An 18,937-nucleotide genomic window follows, 5' to 3' on the forward strand; every position below is an offset into this window, starting at 1 on the left:
CGACCTGGCCAGTGCCATCCGCATCCTGGAAGCTGTCAAGGTGAGTTTCACCCAGAGAGTTTCAGTTTTCCTTCATAGCTTGCATTATTTATTTGATGAATAAGGGAAAGTGTACTGTGCATTGATAAATTTTTCAATCACAAAAAAAATGTAAGTATACACGACAATTATTTAGTCAGATACATACAATCTGACAACTTTTACATGAATACAATTCTAGTAAATTTCTTGAACTTCTCTGAAATTTTTGGTATTCTAATTGTGATCTTCTAGGAACTAAAATTGGTTTGTTGTTTGGTTTTTGTTTTGCAGGATAAAGCGGGCCCACACAAAGACATTTATCCATACTTGATCCAAGAGCTGAAGCCCACGCTGACTGAACTCGGCATCTCCACGCCGGAGGAGCTCGGCATTGACAAGATTTAGCAGGCGGAAGGTGACTGAATTTTTGATAGATTCTTGTATGATCTATAAATAGACTTTTACTCAATGCACATTTCATTTTCTTTTTTTCCCCCTTCAGGTGCTTGGAGAGATGAACTCTCCTAAATTGTCTCCTGTTAAAAATGTCTATAGTGTTGATCAATTCCATATTGTCCTATTATGTAAAAAACGGTGGACTGGATAAACATATACTGTCAAAACTCTGTGTGTGTTTGTTCAAGCTTGATTACACACGTTGCTCAAATTTGCATTTTCAGGTTTTTTTATTGTTAAAAAAAAAAGTCATGTGACATGCCACATATTCACATGGCAGGGTAAAATGGTTCAAAATGGTTAAAGTGTCATTCTTTTTGTGTAGTTATTATGAAACCCGCCAAAATCCAAGTGGTTATTTTTCACAATTGTTCGTTTATTCTGACGCAAAAGTTACAACAGGATGAAGACCACGCTTTTACCACAAAATCTTATTTTGAAATGTTAACAGGAACCGGAGCTAAAACCTAGCATTAGCAATCTATCGTGATTGTCAGTGTACTACCGGTCAGCGTTGCCAACAAACTGGCTGGTCATGGGTGTGCTGCGGTGCTATACGTTGTGACAACCGACGCCAAGATGATGAACGATATCTCCGAGGAGCCCGAGAAGGACAACTTACTCGAAGCTCCTCGAAATTTAACGGTAGACCTCTCGCGGCTAGCGAAGGCTAGTCGGGCTATAAGCTAAACGCAGCTTGAAGGATTGGCTAGCTAGCTGGCTGAGTGTAACTACCCGATTTGTGTCTTTATGGGTTATTTACGCCGCTAAAGGCTTGACTCGAATCAATGTCTCCTGTACGGGGAGAATGTTGAAACAGATTTTAGCGACGGGGTACCTTTTTCTTCATATAAAATTACATGCATAAATTAGCTAGCTCAGGAATTGCTAGCTCATGTTATGTTTCGTGTGAAACTAAGTTTATTTACTCAACTGCAGTGGGTGCCAGGCGTTTATTGGGCTGATTTACCCAACCAATCACAGAGCAGCACTGTTACTATGCAACGATTAGTTGATAGCGTATCAATTTTGAAATAAATTATTATTCTTGATAATCAATCAGGACCTTCTCAGAATAACAGACCCTTAACTGTAAATATCAGATTTCTGTAGTCTTCCACCAAAGCAGACCTGTCGTTATCTTATTGGGACACATTCAAATGTATTTATTTAGATTCATCCCAAGTATCATTTTTACCTGTGAATTTTGTCCATCCCTGCTGCAAATTGTTTTTATGAATGTGAAAACTTATTTGTCTACACGTGCCCTGAGATTGACTGTTCACTGGTAAAAAGTTAAGGGTGTCTCGGCCCCACCTCACCCGCATCCCGAAGGCTGTCAAAAGTGAAAGAATTAAAATGTTTGCGTAAGAAAGTGTATGTGAATGACGCCCCTCTATTTTGCCACTCAAGGCCCTCGGTAGTGGTGCAAGGCCTAAAAGCGGCGATGTAGGCATCAGGCCGACAGAGAAGAGAGGACCGTACATCATGTCCAGGGCGCCAGCCATCCACCTCAAACTACGTGAGTAGTAGTTGCTGTCCACAAGAGCCATTAAGCATGTCAGCAATTTTACACAAAGAGAGTCTTTATAGTCCCCAAAAATGGCATGTTCAGTGCTTTCATTCACACGTACACACAGTGAAAATTGGTTGAAATGCTTTGTAAAGCACATCTGTCGGCAAAAAGTGATTCTATTTTAGCGAACAACATAAGACTGTGGTTAGATTTTTTCAAAGTCTTTCACGACATACTCTTATTATTATATTATTGTTCTATTATTATTATATTCATTTATTTTTGTAAATTGAACTTTGTACTTTTTGCAATGTTATTCAAACCTATTTATGACTTTACTCTTGTCATAATAATAACTTTGCTTTTGAAAAAAAAAAAAAAATTATGACTGACTTAAAAATAGGAATATTGCTGTAACAAATTTGGCTTTTTCAAAATTAAGATTTGACGCCTTTATTACATAAAATTAAGATTTGATTAAAAATGTATTGTATTGAATTGTCATGTGACATCCGTTACCGCCCCCTACTGTGCTGGATGAAAACAGCAACAACACAATGATCTTTAATTCCAACCAAGTCAAACTTTTATGTTGACAGACTTATTTATGATGTGTGTGATGTAACTGTAGCGTATGCTAACCTTTGCTAATGTCATAGAAAAACACAGGGAGCTCGCCAGGAAAGCTCTAAAGAAGAAAGCTCTCGCACCGGGACCCGCTGTCATGCATCAGCCCAGACAAGGAACTAAGAGGTCAGCACAAGAATTGGCATCACGTCCTTGAATGTCACTCGAGCGTCGAGCGTCATTTCCCTCCTTTTCTTTTATTTATAGAAAAGTGAAGTTTAACAAGGGCTACACTGCTTTGAGTCAACATGCAGAGGAAACTTTGATTGCACTGGATTCAGACAGGTAAAGACACTGTTGTTACATAAGAACCTGTTCTGTTCTGTCCATCGTTGTTGATACACACACACACACACACACACACACACACACACACACACACACACACACACACACACACACACACACACACACACACACACACACACACACAGCACGTTGAAACGATAACAAGAACTGGTTGTACATGCCGTTGCAGTGACGAAGAGATTGATTTTGAGCAGTGCTCCTCGGGCTACTCTTCGGCCGAGGTGAGTCACTCCCATACCCAGACATTCCTCCCCTTTTCATATGGGTGCCGTCAAATAATGCAATTTTGAGTCATGGAGCTTTCATTTTTAATTTTCTTTATTTTAGAAAATAGTCAATGTCCACTTTGCGGGCGCGCTTTGAAACTTTGCCTCTCGCTGCGTACCTTCCAGATCCATCCGGACTTGAGTCGTCAGCTGCTTCAGGACGGCTACCGCCTGGACGAGATTCCCGACGACGAGGACCTGGACCTGATCCCACCCAAAGCTATGGGTTCCTCCGTGTGCTGCTGCATCGAGACTCCGTCGTGCTGCACGCAGTGAAAGGCCCACCGCTCGATTAGGGGCCGCCAAAGCAGGTTTGTGGGCTCGTGTCGGAGGCCGGCGCTTTGCTGCCTTCTTGACGTCCCAGCGCCGTTTCCCCACTCCGGAGCCGAGAGCTTGGCTTCTTCTGAGTCGCATCGCTGCGCAGGTGGACAACAACAACAACAAAAAAAAGCCTTATCCACTGTGACTCCAAAGCTTGACCTATTTTTGTATTCTTTTTTTTTTTTTTAATACGTCTAATTGCAACTCGAGTGACTGGTGCGGACGTGTGGCATCTTCATGTTTTATCTGCAAGTTCCTGACTGCTGTTACATTCAAATGTCACCTATTCCCACATTTACAAGCTTGTTGGATTCAAACAGGATCTCAAGTTGAGTACAGGAATGCGTTTTGAAAAACGAATAATATTGCTGGCGTTGGGGCCTCTGTTGTTTTTTTTTTCCAAATTATCGACCAATCTGAAATGCTGACCATGGCTTGCTCTCTTTGATGATGCAATGCTAATGGATCAGTTATCATTCTTTTTTTTTTTTTTTCTCTTCCCTTTATGAAACATGCTGGTTTTGAAGAGGTTTCTGACCAACACCAGTCATATGTCATCGACATTAACGCGCTTCGTTCCGGTAACATTCCGTCTTCTAACATTGCAACCTCTTTCTCGTAAAGTAGCATTTTCGCACAACAATGGAATGCTTTTTTTTTTTTTTCCTTGTAGTCTTCCTATATTTTTTTTTTCTTTTCAGCGTGGTCCTAAGAGACCTTAATGATCTCCTGTCAAAACGTTAACAACATGAGCACTGTCTCCAAACTAAATCCAATGAGTGAAGTGACAAATACAGTGGGAAGGGAACTGACATGTGAAAGTAAAAAAACAATACACTATAAATGTATTTAGTTTGGAAAAGAATATGCATGTTGGCTAGGGTGATCAACCAAAGGGGTTTCTGATGTTTTGGGAGGCAACGTTACGTCAAGAGTGTAGTAGTCCAATTGTTTATAATATATTTATAACTTTGAGATGGTTAGTCGGTAAAAGCATTGGTTTGTGTCACTTATTTTCTTTTCCCTTTGTATGACAGAACTGTTATTGGTGTGAAAAACAAAGGGCAAGTACTTTGCTTTTTATGCACTGTACATTTGTGGAATGGAAGAGCATTTTTCTCGATGATCAGTGGTTTCAGCCCGCCACGATACGTTAACTCGCGTCACGGTGTCGGTTGTTCTCGAGGAAGCAAAGCACTTATTGTATAAAACGCGGCCAACGGCATCGTAAACGGCCTTCAAATGACTTTCTGACGCAATCGATGAACAAATGTTTGATGTTAAGGCGTATGCATGGTATAGACAAAAGTTTTCATACAGTGTGCCAAGAGTAGGTATGTGCTGATTTGATTGCATTTGCACTTTTAGCTCAATACCATTTGCTACATGTCCTCAAGACACAAGAGACTGTTTGAAACGTCACAATAGCAGACATGGCACCGTGAAGAACTCCCAAGGAATTTGGTCCTGTATGATCTTATCTGTGGATAGTTTTATCTGGAACTTGTCCGCCAAGGTTGGTTGGAAGTGGCCATTCCAATGAGACTCAGCATATTGACTTTGATTTGGGGGACATTTTGTCACGTTTCTAGTTTCAGGGACTGTTGAGTTCACCATCCATACTTCCTCCCCCCATTCTCCTCCCTACCTCCTTATCTGCCTTCACTTCCTTAATTTGAAAGTCTAAAAAAAAAATACCTCCTTTTGGGCCCATTTTAGTTTAACATCAGTGGTTGGTAGCAAAAGTCAACATATGCTATGCAACTGCTGGACAATCTACTCGTCAACGTATATTATTTTACAATGCGTGTATGTTTATTTTTTAATAGGACTGCTGTTTTATTGGTTTACAATACATGAGAAAATAAAAGATCCATTCTGACCCATGTGATTTCTTTTTGTCCTCCAGGGGGTAGTATAGCGCTACCGTGCATTTTAATGACTGTTATACTTATCAGCTAATGATGCGTTCAATTTAAAATCGGAGTTGGTCTACATGACAATGGTCGCACAGCAGGAGATTTACTCATTAATCATTTTATATATTTATTGGATAGTCAAAGTATCAGTCTGGGGTGGAAGAATTATGCAAATAATCTTTTCGCAGGTTAGTTGGTATGAGTAGCGAAGTTCGTATTCTTTGGAAATTCCCAGCTGATTTGAACGCAACGGGCCACTTAATGTTCACGGTGGTCTACTTATGGCCGAACACAACATTCTTGAGCACATTTCCGCAAGTGAGCAGTTACAATACTTGTGCCACCGTGTTTACTTGCGGTGTCATTTAGAAAGAAGAGGGGGGGCCGGGGGCGTGGCTCGTAATAGAATAATTAAAATAAAAGCTAGGGTTCGAAAGGATCATGTTCCATTCATATTGAGTGAAAAGAGGCGAAAGAAGCGAAGCAAATAAGAGCTTTTAGCGCCTTTTGCTGCTAGTGTGAATCGTGAGTACATTGCACCCTCCCCTCCTCTCTTTCCGCCCCGGACGTGCGCGTACTCGTCTGCTGGCGTGCGCGTGTGTTTACAAGTGAGTTTGAACGAGTGCCAGCAGCGAGGCAATCGGGAGGCATGGTGGACAACTCCAGCAGTAGTAAGGCGCAAATGGTGAGTAGTGCTGTTCTTCTCGGGCTCCTCTGTACTCCTTTTATTTTTTTATTTTTTTTTACAAATAACAGAAAAACTAAGCGAATCATAAAATCGTGATTCGGCTTTATTTTTAACGGTCTGCTGAATTAGCGCGCGCGAGTGCAGTGTGGTACAAGAGCCAAAAAGTCGGGAAAAAAACGCTACAATGTACATTTAACTGTTACTTGTCTTTTTTTTTTTTTAGGCATTTGAAAAACCTTTATTCCAATACGGAGGAGGATGGAGTAGCTCGCTAAAAAAGTAGAACGGTGATAGGGTTGGATCTTTTGACAGTTTGCGTCTTCATTTTTACCCGTAGGTCATTTTAAGTTACTTTTTGTTGGACCGCCTTTAGTTACATACGAATCGTTTAGTGATATTTACATATTTAACTTTTAAAGCTAAACGACTTGAATTGGCATTTAGAAAACGTCGAGCTATGAAAACACTAGTCTCGGATTTTTTTTGGGCGAGAACGTTTTTATATCCAAAATGGACGTTAACAAGACTTGTGTAGCTAGTTTAAGAATGTTCTTTAATTTGTAACTTTTTCAGTAAGATATTGTGCCGGCCTTACCAGTTAATTTGTTCTTATCTATTCTCTGACTGCACTCTGTATCCACCCATCATCTCCTGTTGTCTATCCATCTATCTGTTTATCTGTCCATCTTAATTTGTGTTTATTCCTCCGTCATCTAGCTTTACACATGCTGATTTTTTGTTCGAGCATGTGATAAAACAACTGCTCATTGTGTATACTCGTCAATCATTCTCCAGTTTGTTTGCAAAATTATGAATAGTCTCTCTTACCTTGCCTTATGGCCACATTTCCTCAATTTGTGCAATGACGATTGAGTGCATGGCCCATTCGTGGAATTGCAAGTCAAATAATACAGCAGGAATGCAATTCTGCTTTTCATGATAGTTTTTCTTTTAATCTTGGTTTTCACAATTGCATTTCTTGTATTGACATGTAATTCATTCCTATTTACATTTGCTCCATGAATAACAAGCAACATTTGATGGTCTGCAGCCCAGCATGTCTCAGGAGCCCGGTGTAGCCTTTCCTCAGAACACCTCCACAGGAGGGATGAAGCTGGAAGCGGTGATGGAGCAACTTCAGCGCCAGCAGCAAGCCCGGCTGGAGATGGAGCGCAAGGAGAGGAAGCTGCGTGAGGCCCACATCATGTACGCTCAGCAGCTGGCCGCTCAGCAGGCCATCCTGGCAGCGGCCCGGACGCCGGGGGCCAACTTCATGGGCAAGGGCCTGGCCGGAGCGGTGCCGGCTCCGCCGCCACCCCGCGTGACCAATCAGAGCAGCGTAGACTCTGAGAAGGAGGACGACGAGGACCGGGGCCGCGACTCGGCCGAGGATGACGACGACAATGAGATGATGGATGGTGATGAGCGCAGCGACGAGGACGGCGAAAGCGGAGGCGGTGCCGGCGGCCTTGAATTCCTCCGTAAGCAGACGCTGGCGCTGCAGCAGAGCGCCGCCCGCATGCCGCCCGCCCGACCTTACGGCAGCTTTGCGGCGTCGGCCCCGCAGAGGGCGCCGTCCCCGCCCGTCCGGGTCAAGCAGGAGCCCGACGAGGACTTGTCGCCGGCGGGCGCTCACCCGGCAGCCTCCCCCAACGGTCAGGCCGACTGGAGCTTCGACGAGCACTTCAGACAGGTCGGTTTCCTAAAAGTTTTTTTATTTTATTTTATTTTTTTTAAATCATCTGCCACATCACAGTTGTCCTAAGTAGGCAACAACAAAAATCACACTTAGGTACGCATGCTACATACCTTGTTTTTCTTACGGTCATGGTTCACTTGTTTTCTGATACGTTTGGGGAACAAAATTTAAAACAGAACAGATCTCATTACATCTGTTCACAGCCAGGCATTACACAAACAAGTGGTTAGCACATCTGCCTCTCAGTTCTGAGGTCAGGGAGTTTCAATCTGAGCTCTCGGCCTTCCTGAGTGGAGTTTGCATAGACCTGTCATGCGTGTGCTGGTTTTCTAGACTTGGAGCAGACTTTACAACTTGACTTTTGATCAATGCAGACATCCATCGTAAATCATTCTCCCTCTTGTGACTTACGAGTTTTGTGATTTTCCAAAAAAAAATACCAAGGATGTCATCAGCAACTCGTGAATGTCTCATCGACTTGATCCCATTTGTGTCAATGGAAAGTTGTGCAATCTCTATTGTGGCTTTCCCCACCACATTCCAAAAACATGCTCGTTGAGTTTTTTTTTTTTTTTTTTTTTTTTTTTTTTTTAGACTTAATTGGCCTCGGGTGTGAATGTGACTATGGATGCACGTTTTGCCTATATTGCGTGTCTCATTTGCACGTGTTCTCTTATCCAAAATCTTTTTGATAGAGTTGCTGTTTTTTATTGGACACTAACCCATCTTAGATGAGCAAGGAAAAAAGAATCACCGATCCGATCAGAAGATGATTTAATCTGTCGAAACAACTTGTTTATTTACATTCCAGTCGACCTTTGGTATTCAGACAAATTCACATCAAATTGCACATCGGATCTGTGGAACGTCTTTTGAAAAGTTAGTGTGGATATGGCTCCAAAATCTCTCCGTAGGATCATCAATTTTATTTCTACGGACAGTGAGTCATGTGAAACTATCATGGGGTGTAGACGGAAGGTTTTAAGTGATTGCGGTTTATTTAGCGTGCACGAGTCTGATAGCTGAGGGGAAGAACCTCGTCTTCTGTTCTTCCACTTGAGGTCCCGGGTGATGCTGGAAGAGGATGGAGATGGACTTGTGCTTGTTTGATTTCTCAGTTTAGCCCCCTACTGTTAGCCACAGGCTAATCTCACCAGCTTTGCGTATCCCTTTCCATGGGAACACCCCGGGAGGCACGCAAACCACCCCGAGGAGAATCGCAGACCAAACAACGGATTTACGTATATCGCCATACTGGTTCTGCGAGTCATCTTGTAGAACATGAAAAGAAAGGCGTCGAGACCTTTGTTTTTTCTTTTTATGTTTGCGTAACCTAAATCTCTGGAAACTTTTTTTTTTTTTCCAACAATTTGAGATTGCTATGAAGATATTTTTCTTGTAATTGCTCATGTTTACATGTCTTTAATGTTGCCTTAATGGGTTGCAATTTCAGCTGAATATTTTAATGCTTGCATTTATTCACGTGGTTGTGGTTGCAAATCTCACATTTGTTTTTTTGTCTTACATTAGAAAATGAAAGCGCCTGCCACTATTTTGGTGACGTCAGCTTCCCACATTCTCGTAGACGCTTCCAACATGTGTGTGTGTAGCTTTGACCCACAATTGGCTTTTGTGGCAAAAAAATCCGCTTAAGTGAGTGCTGGCATCTAGCCAGGCTTGTGCGCAACGTGAGCACTCTCCGTGTGTGTGTGTGCGTGCGTGTGTGTGTGTGTGTGTGTGTGTGTGTGTGTGTGTGTGTGTGTGAGCCTCTGGCTTGGCTCGGGTCCTGCTCGTCAAGTCGTCAGGCTGTGGGTGGTTGTCCGGGTCAACGTGAGGATTTTGGGTGGGAATGTTGGAAGTCGTACACACAGTAGCAGCGCTCGGAGCACTCCTGCGGCCTCCTACCTAGGTTCCTTCCCCCCCCACGAGCCTCTCCGGTGGAGTTTCGGCCGTGTGCCAAGTGCACTTTCCCTTCAAGATAAATATTGCCTCAGCACAACGTTACAGAACATCGGAATGCGTAGTTGGACAGCGGCCGAGCTCCACGCAGCCCGGCGCGGTAGTAGGACACGGCGAGTTAAGGGCGAGGTATCTCGACTTGTATCGCGTGTCTGGATTTTATTACACTCTATATTTAACGGCAAATGTCTCCCGAGCGGTGCTTCCCCCTCGGCCCTTTTCCAAATTTAGCATTTGGCGGCAATGACGCAGGCCATGGAACGTAGCAGCAGCAACAGCTGTAGCAGTCGTAGTAGTGCCTCTGCCAAGGAGGTTACAGAATATTTTCACCGTCCTTTCTTTGGTATATACAAACACAAAACTACTCTGGATGTTTATGCCGGGCTATTTTAAAGTAGAACTGTTTTTTTTTTTTTTTCTGGCTGGCTGTTTACATGACATAATGTACTTCCCGATTCAATATTCTGTATCGTAGCGGCTACGATTAGCATGAATCCGAACACTAACGTCTGCTCTGTGCGATTACTTTTCACGACAACAAAATGAAACAAGTGGAATTTCGTTGCTTGAGAATTCAGAGGTATCGTTTTTGTCAGGGGTCGCATCATAGAGGGCCATCATATCAACCCAAATAAATGTGTGAACACCTCATATTATATGAGCAACACATAAAACTGATGAGTATTTTTTAAGTCAGTAAAATATTTTGAGAAGATGAAGGGCAAAAAAAAATCTAGAAATCTCTATTTTTTTTATAATTGAAGACCATTTGTAATTTTAGTATTACCTACCGCATGAACTCCATGCCCGATTCGTCTTCGTGGGCCACATAAAAGGATGTGCCGGGGCCATATCCGGCCCCCGTGCCTTGACTTTGACACCGATGCTTTAGCCACTGTCTGTCATGAAAACCAATGACTCTTATCGATGTACAGTTTAGTTTTGCTAAGGCTTAAGATGCAAAAGATCAAAATATATTAGTTTGTTCTTTATTATGACCCGATTAAAAAAAAACGAAACTAAATCTAAAGTGTGGAATTCTTGTCATGAGTTGCCTGATTCGGTAAGTTGACCTGGCTTTTGTCAAAGATCAGAGCAAAGTAAAGTTATAGCCATTGGCCCTATCAGTGGCCCGATGTCTTTTATTAGCGGAGACCGCGCGAGCCTGCGGGGGTTGGAGGAGGATGGACTAGAATTGGTCTGGCTTTTTTTTTTTGTTTTTTTTTTTTTTGTTTCCTCTCTTTTATCTTTGCTGTCATTATGTCAGCTCTGCAGTATTTAATGGCAGCTCATCTCTTCAGGCAGTTTCAGGTTGCACTGCTGTAGGGGGAGGAGGACAGAGTAGCTTTTTTTTTTGATGGCATTGTCTTTGAGAAGCAAAAGAGAGAGAGACAGACAAGTCAAGCAGGCAGATGCTGGAAATACCCCCCCCACACACACACACACACTTCCCACCTTTCCACGCTCCCTTTAATAATGGCGAGAGCCATCTAAAGTGGTCCCATGCACTTAACATCTAGCCGCCACGCTCTCCACGTCGGCCATGTTGAAATGCTGAAGCCATTTAATGGCGAGGAAAGTACACGTGAAAACTACACGGCCCTCAAACAATATATAATTAAATGAAACCATGGGGTGCTGAACACAGTTGATGATTTGTAGCTGAATTAGATGCTTTTTTATATGCTTAAATGAACATAAAAAGTAGAAACATATATTTTTACAAATATTTTAGACAGTTTAACGATGCATTTTCAAAACAGCTTTTTTTTTTTTCTGCTCTGACTTGCAAGCACGGACTTGACACAAGCACAGTTCAACTCAGTTCATAATAAGCAGCAGCATTCATTGCACAAGGCTGCTTATCATTCTTGCCGTCACTTTGGGAAAACAAAAGACAAATAAGCACTCCTAAATATAAACAGGGATGTAACATGTATGCCGACTTCTCGGGCCACTCGTTGGGACAGTTTTACTGGACAGATGGGGAGGGGGGGAGTGTAGGACAGGGGGGGACGTCCGCTGTTTTTTTGCTTCCTAAACAGCAGAGTAAATAATTGCCAAACAAGGGAGCGCACAATGGCGTCGCGTGGAGGGAAGCCCAGGGGGGGGCGGGCGGCAGGCCATCCTCAGCACTTTGGCCTCTGCCACGCTGGGACATTGGCTGCGTGACCCCTGTAATCCAGCCCCACCAACCAGTAGCACCTCCTTCTCACACATGATAATCCCTGTGTGATTAATGCAGTATTAATCAGGCCTGCACAACAGAGATGGACTGTATCGATGGCGATGTTGTGCTACAGGTGGCGCACCCCCCACTTCACCTGCTCTGTGCGCACGTGCAAAATACAGACGTCACGATAGGCACAAGATTGCAATGATGATCAATGATGTTCTTGTCTCGCTATAAAATAATAAGTCACGGTGTTCTTTTAAAAAAAAAAAAAAAGACAATTTGTGATTGAACTTGTCAGTGCTGTAAATGCGACATTTCCCTCGAAGAGATTATTGTTGTATTTAATTATATTTAAGTAATTTACTATTTTATATATAGTGTTGATGTCACCTTTTTCTTCTTTTGTGTCATACTTTAAATTTGTCGCAGATATGGGCAAAGTGAATTTCCTTGATCAGTAATTTTTTTGTTTTTAACTTTGGAAACACCTTCCAATTATCTGACATTTTTATTCTATTGTTTTACATTTACATTCTATTTTTAGTCTTTCACCAAAAAATTCCATCATCAATATTCCTTAATAATAGTTTAAGTATTAATCTACATTCCAGGAATTTTTTTAAAATAATATATTATTATGAAAGAAATATTAAAAACATTGAATTAGAGGTTGACTGGTACCATACATTTTATTTTTATTTTATATTAAGATTATTTTTCTTTTTCTTGTTTGGTACCATCACATTATTATTATTATTATTATTATTTTTTACAATGATTTAATAGTTGACTTTGTGTTCTCGTTCCAGAGGTCTCGCGTCGGCCACATCCCGCCCCCTCAAAGGCGGCTCGTAGCGTTCGGTCCCCCGCCAGCCCGGCCTGTTGCATAATTTAGCTGTCGCCCCAGCAACACATCAGCCAGGAAGTGAGGGCAGCCACCACAGCTGCAGCTCAGGAGGAAAGATCGATAAAGATTGTGTGCTTGAGCTTTTCGAGAGGGAGGAATGTCTGTCCTCACCCCCTACCCGCCGTTCACGCTTCATTTATGACCAACGCCGAGGTCTTTCGTATCGAACCGCTCGGTGGAGCCGAGGTTTCATTTTGACGCTCGAATGTGTCGTGGAACTTTCCTGAGCAGACCGACACGTTGTTACTGTTGCCGTCACGTGATAAAGCGTCGTCGTCGAATCGCGACTGACCGCTTAGAAAGATGATGATGCACTTTGGCAGTTATCTTTATCCAAGTGGAAAAACTAGCTGTCAGCGCAATAAAAAAAAAAAAAAAAATCCACAGCATAAAAGACATTAAGCATGTGATACACTCCATTATTTACAACTTTACGGTTTCACCAGGATGTGAGCTAGCACTGTCTGTCATATCTGTTAAAAAAAAAAAAAACGCTTTTGAAATGATCTTTCCTTTTATTTGTTAACACACAAGTTACCTCATTGCATTAAGATGACAAAATGGCAACTCAACCGGCGTGACTCATTGACTCCATTACGGCGGATCTGGTTTCACGCTGATTTATTCTCGTCAGCCCTCCGGGAGCGGCCCCAGAGTTTCATGCCGCCGTTTGTGCTCGTCAGCCGCTGTCGTTTTGTCACCGCCGGACTTTTCAACCCTCGACCCCACCCTCTCTCTTCGCGCTCCAGTGTGACAGGGTGGAAAGTTCACCGCGAACTTCACATTCATTTATAAACTGCTTGTATGGTATTAAGAAAAACGGAGCTGTTGGTATAATTATTTACTTTGTCCGGGTTGAGAGTCACTGCTGCGTGACCCCCTCACCCATATCCTCTGAATGGAGGCGCCTCAGCTCCCAATTCTTTTTTTTTTTTTTTTATTGACATTTTTTCTTTTCCCCCCCTCCTGATGAATGTGCCTTTGTGCCTAATGTTGCCTGACCGTAATGGCTGCATGTTGAATTTCTGTCAGGACGGAACTGCAGAGCCGCGCCAATTAGCAACATCTAATTCTATTTTGTTTTCCAGTTTCCAGTAGAGACGGGCTATATTTGAGCATTAAACTCAATTTAATCCGATGATTGTGCTTAATAACGACATAAGTGGTCAAAAAATGATTCGGTCCTACGATATGTATCCGCTCGGAGTCGAGTATGATAATCGTTAAGCGACGGTGGCCTTCCTTCCTGCGCTAAGCTGCTAACATCGTAGCTACATCGTCGGAAAAGGAGCTACGATTCAGAAATTGAAGTTTCGGGCTAAAAATACGACACCGGACTTCTGTTGCGAGGTCGAATTTGTGAAGTGAAGGAATTTACGACACCAGGTTGAAAGTAAATTTGAAATGTGATTCAAATTTGGGGCAAACTTTTTTTGCTAAAGTCGCACTGGTTGTGTGACTTGATCTCTTGTGCATCCGATCACAAATCTAAAAATGTCTGCGTTATATTTGTGATTTAAATCCAAAATTTGTTTTCATAAAAAAAAAAAAGTAAATTCATTTAATTCATAATTGACAACACTCAACCAAACGATTGGGCAGAATGTGAAACGATATTTCCATTTTCATGATTCATTAACGCCACAAATGAGAACTAATGTTTGGACACTTTTGGACCATTTCCACTCACTCTACTGTACTACATCACATGACGTTTTTCAATATCAGTTCAGATTGCAGACCCGTGAAAATGTCATGGCGGGTGCTTCAATGACTTTTTCCACATTGCTCTCAATAAGTGTATCGGGAATAATCACGTGGCACGCACGCTCACATACAAACCTCACTTTGTGCTGACCTGCGCTTAACACCTACATGTGGAAGCCCCCCCATCACCCCCCCCCCCCCCCCCCCCCCCGGCCAGAAATAGAGGTATTGAATTTAGTAGGCAGATGAAGGGGGAGGAGCGGCTTTAGCGGTCTGGTTCGACACACCACGCCGCCCCACCCAGAGGAAACATTCCAGACGGAATTAAAGAGTTAACTCTTCAAACAGTGAACATTCCCACAGGGGGCTTCCAACAAGAGACCAGCGAATGGGGGTAGGAAGGCGAGATGGCGGGTGTTTGCTCGCCCGTGTTATAGTTGGCCCCTGATTGGTGATCTTTCAATCCAGTTCAACCCCCTTCATCAGTGTCACGGGGGCAGTAAAAGAAAGAAGCCAAAGGGCCTGGATGGGAGGAGCTGATGGGAGGGAGGGAGGGCCTGCTGGTGCAAGCAGAGACATTTTTTTTTTTGGTCCAACTATCAAAGGACACAATAGCGTCACAATAATGTCATTACTCAAGAAGAATATGGGCTCAGTCTTATGTTATAAATTGTGATAACTCCTGATATGGATTCTTTGATTTTCAATTTTGAATGACAGGAGGACAAACCCCCGGGTATTTATTTCATATTAAATTCCGGTTTTCCTTGACTTACATTTTATGTTTGATCAATATTACTCCCAGATCTGCAGTTGCATAAAGAGAAGTCAATTTAAGTCAATAAGGTATTTATTACAGTCAAAAAAAAATTATCAGAATTTTTTTTTTTCAATTTGTTAGTATTTCACGAGTGCTTGTTCGAAGCCTCGCAATAGCAAGGTTCGGCAGTTGTTTTTGGTCACATGACCAATGTTGCAGTTCAGCTGCCCGTTAGAGAATTGAAGTGAAAGTCTAAAAAAAAGTTTTTACGTTTAAAAAAAAAAAAAGCGCCTCCACTTGTTGTCACCCCCCCGCCCCCCATCCCCACATCTAAATCGACCCCCGAGGATTAACTTCCTCGCCTCCTAATGGAAACTGAGCTACTGATGCTTGCTGTAATTCGATCAGTCGCCTGCTAGCAAAAAACCACGAGCAACACCCCCCTTCACTGCCGCCTCCCCGGAATCATGATGGCCTCCCATTGGTCCTTTCCAGCCCCTCCCACTTGGCGTATCTCAACACCTGCTCTTTAATGAAGGCAAACAGAAGGATTTAGCGCAATGAAAGAAATACACCTCGGCAGCTGCGGGCCAATGGAGCCCCAAGGTCATATCGGTGTGTGTCGAACAAAGTCTGTTTTGCTCCGTGTCGGGATCCACTAAACAAGAAGGCGCTTTATAGACAAGATTACTCCCGGCATTTGCGTGCTTCCCCGTTCCATACATAGTAAAACTTTACCTGCTTTTAAAAATAGGTCAAGGCCTATATTTCGCACAATATATTTTAAATGCACAGCAAAAAAATGTTTGTCGTCGACAAAATAACTTTTTGGGGGAAGCTGCAGAAAATGGACAATAGAGACAAAAGATCATTCATCAAATTCATTAGCTAAATGACCACATACACGCAAAACAAATAAATATTAGAAGTCAAATGAAAATAAAATAAAATATATAACAATAAGAATAAAATATATAACAATAATATAATGTGATTGAAAGAAAATACACATTTTGTTTTGTCGGGAGGGACTCCAAGGCCAACTAAACATTGCACTGCGTGTTCTCCTCACAAAATGGCGTCTTTCGTCGCGCACAATTGGCGAGGACGAAAAGGAGACGCGGATCATCGCCATTTGAACTTGTTGCATGGACAGACCAAAGAAGAATTTTTACACTGAGGAAAAAAAATGGCTTTTGATACAAAGTAATATATGATAAAATCACCCAGCCATCAAAGCTAATAATCCACCATGCTAGCATTTTAGCTTCAAGTGGTAGAAAAGCATCTTGTTAGTATATTTAGTTTTCCCTTGTGTCACAATATTGGCTGAGGTCCAACCCGGTGTAAGGAGCCCGCTAGGTACTAACTGGGCCACCGTGTCAAGGCGCTGCGGTAAACACAACAGCAGCAGCAGCTGACTGACTGACTGGGCTCTGGCTTGCAGCCACGGGAGAGGAAGTTTTTTTTTTTCCTTTCACTGTGCACTCATTCCAAGCGCCTGCCAAAATCCCGTGTTTACAGCAGCGTGTGGCCACGCTGGCTTGCCAAGCCTTCCAAACGCCAGCGCACTTGTAAGAAGGCAGCTTCCAAAAAGCGCTGGCCGCGGCCCAGGAAATGTCACACCACGCTAATAGCGATATAGCCACGGATCAGCTTCCGACGCTCCGAGCTTGCTTTTTTTCGGAGCGGCCGGGCTCCTACGAGATCCTAATTATCTCAAGAAACAACAAGAACAATAAGCTGTCCAACCCTCCGGCCCCGTTTGGCTTTCAATGCTGCTCCGTTTAGTAAGAAAAACTGTTCAAGTGCCCTTTTACACTGTTTATACTGTTAATTGGGCCGCAGAAGCTTTTGAAAATAAATCCCCGAGGTGATACGCAGTTCAACCTCGATTTTCATGAAAAGTAGCAGTGTTTGAGTCACAACGCGTGATGCTACAGATACTCGTAGTATAAAGAAGTCATACAACGGAATATTTTTAGAATTGCTAATTCTATCCGTAATTTGCATTTTATTGCAAAATTGTTATTTTCTTGACTACTGTTCAGAAACCCCTTTTTGTTGTTTGCTATGTACTCATCAACCTTTTAAAAGCTCCTTTTTGGATATTGAAGAATGCTCATCATGGTTTTCCAATTTTAACGTCTCTGTTTACTTATCTCTTATTTTGAGTAAACACAAGAGATCATTAGTCATGAAGTACTCCAGAAGTGTGAGAATATCAACTGTCTAAAATTAGACGTAATTTTAAACTAAACAATGTCTCCAGACATCTGTTTAGATTCGAAATAGTTTCCGATTCATTAGCTGCCACAATTAAAAAATGACGCCAGTCGGATGAGAATATTCATGTCAGCGCCTCTCTGTGTAGAGGCAGCCGTCACTGAATTTTGTATGTCGGAAAAAACCCTGACGCAAGACTTCCGGGCTGGAAAAATGCGAGCGTAGGAGCAGCACAGCAATTACACTGAAATGAAAATGAATGAAACGAGTTTAACATGAGCAAACAGCGCCAGGCTGGTTAATAGACCGTCATATTGTGAGCGGCGTTGTGGGCCATAACGACTGCGCTCAATAATTTTAAAAAGCCCAGTTGGTAAATGATTAATGAGTGCGGCTAAAAATTTAATTATTAACAACGGGGACAACGTCAATCGTGGATTATTGCAAGAAGGTCGCAGTAGCATGAAAAGGGCGTGTTTTCTTTCGCCCGAGTCGATACGGGGAGCAGGTGCCGAGCGTAACTCCATTTGTGCCGGATTTACTTCTTTAAAATCCCGAATCTCGTTACCTGACCAACATGATCATATTAATGTGTAACGCGGTTAGGCTAATTTTAGCGGCAGATTTGGACTGGCCCGGCCGCCGGCGGGCCAGGCCTTGATTAGCCAAAGCCATCTGCTCCGACAAAGACCTCTCAGGTTCTGCTGCCCTGAATAAATGTGATTAGAAAACCTGAGAGGACGGTTTCCACATGTGACCGTGTCGTCTAGATAATTAATTTTAGCGGCGATGGGGGAGTCCCGATAAAGATTTCTTTTTTTTTCCCCCCCTCTGGCCTTAGCATGTGCAAAAGGTTAGCTTAGCGTTTGAATTTTTTTTGGAGAAGCTTCACAGATTCTCAATTTGTAAGGGGACCTGTTGTGTCACGCTTGACATTTATTAACACACTTCCCTTTGCAAAAAAAATGTTTCAAATCTGTTAGATTGCGAGGGCATTTCCCGTGCGCAGCACTCTCAGCCACTCGAGTTAAATTTGATGTCATTCGTACTTTCGAACAAGTGATGAAACAAAGAGAACTTTTCAAGTGCGATAAGCGAGACATGATGTAAGGTTTTTTTTTTTGTGTCCTTTGTGTGCTACATTCAAGGCTTCCGAGCGAAAAGTTTATTAGAATATCGAAGAAAAGTTCATTTATCTTAAGTGAGTCGAGAAGATTCATGTCAAAAAATAAAGGCTTTTGCCCCAATCTATAGGCAATTGTAGAACAGTCTAATCCTTTAAGGGTAACGTCAGTTAATCATGAATTTTCACTATTTGAAGCGGGACTCGGTCCTTATCGCCACAGACAGCAGGGGTTTACTCTAGATCATATCATCCTT

General features: G+C 42.6%; 3 protein-coding genes across 4 annotated transcripts in view; all 3 read left to right on the forward strand.

The window, feature by feature from the left end:
• LOC147059580 (cytochrome c oxidase subunit 5A, mitochondrial-like) overlaps positions 1 to 644 on the forward strand; it is a 1,750-nt gene extending 1,106 nt beyond the window's left edge. The window contains exons 3-5 of the mRNA XM_085907605.1: positions 1 to 40; positions 313 to 436; positions 524 to 644. The exon at positions 1 to 40 is cut by the window's left edge and continues 82 nt beyond it. Of these exons, the coding sequence (XP_085763731.1) occupies positions 1 to 40; positions 313 to 426 (154 nt within the window). The 3' untranslated portion in view covers positions 427 to 436; positions 524 to 644. The remainder of the gene's footprint in view (positions 41 to 312; positions 437 to 523) is intronic.
• Positions 645 to 926: 282 nt separating this feature from the next.
• On the forward strand, positions 927 to 5,398 carry fam219b (family with sequence similarity 219 member B). The gene is made up of 6 exons (XM_085907808.1): positions 927 to 1,122; positions 1,891 to 1,999; positions 2,653 to 2,746; positions 2,828 to 2,905; positions 3,099 to 3,150; positions 3,322 to 5,398. The coding sequence occupies exons 1-6, from the start codon at positions 1,057 to 1,059 to the stop codon at positions 3,469 to 3,471; spliced, it is 549 nt and encodes a 182-aa protein (XP_085763934.1). The 5' UTR covers positions 927 to 1,056; the 3' UTR covers positions 3,472 to 5,398.
• Positions 5,399 to 5,679: 281 nt separating this feature from the next.
• The window catches only part of LOC147059582 (AT-rich interactive domain-containing protein 3B-like), a 39,645-nt gene continuing 26,387 nt past the window's right edge, over positions 5,680 to 18,937 (forward strand). The window contains exons 1-2 of one of the 2 annotated variants that reach the window (XM_085907188.1): positions 5,680 to 6,120; positions 7,175 to 7,816. In XM_085907188.1, coding sequence (XP_085763314.1) covers positions 6,085 to 6,120; positions 7,175 to 7,816 — 678 coding nt within the window. In that variant the 5' untranslated portion in view covers positions 5,680 to 6,084. Of the gene's footprint in view, positions 6,121 to 6,345; positions 6,457 to 7,174; positions 7,817 to 18,937 lie in introns of those variants that run through there. The other variant, XM_085907189.1, reaches the window with a different exon arrangement.

The sequence above is a fragment of the Syngnathus leptorhynchus genome, chromosome 3 (assembly GCF_054491065.1).
Source record: "Syngnathus leptorhynchus isolate UIUO chromosome 3, UIUO_Slep, whole genome shotgun sequence".
NCBI lineage: Eukaryota > Metazoa > Chordata > Actinopteri > Syngnathiformes > Syngnathidae > Syngnathus > Syngnathus leptorhynchus.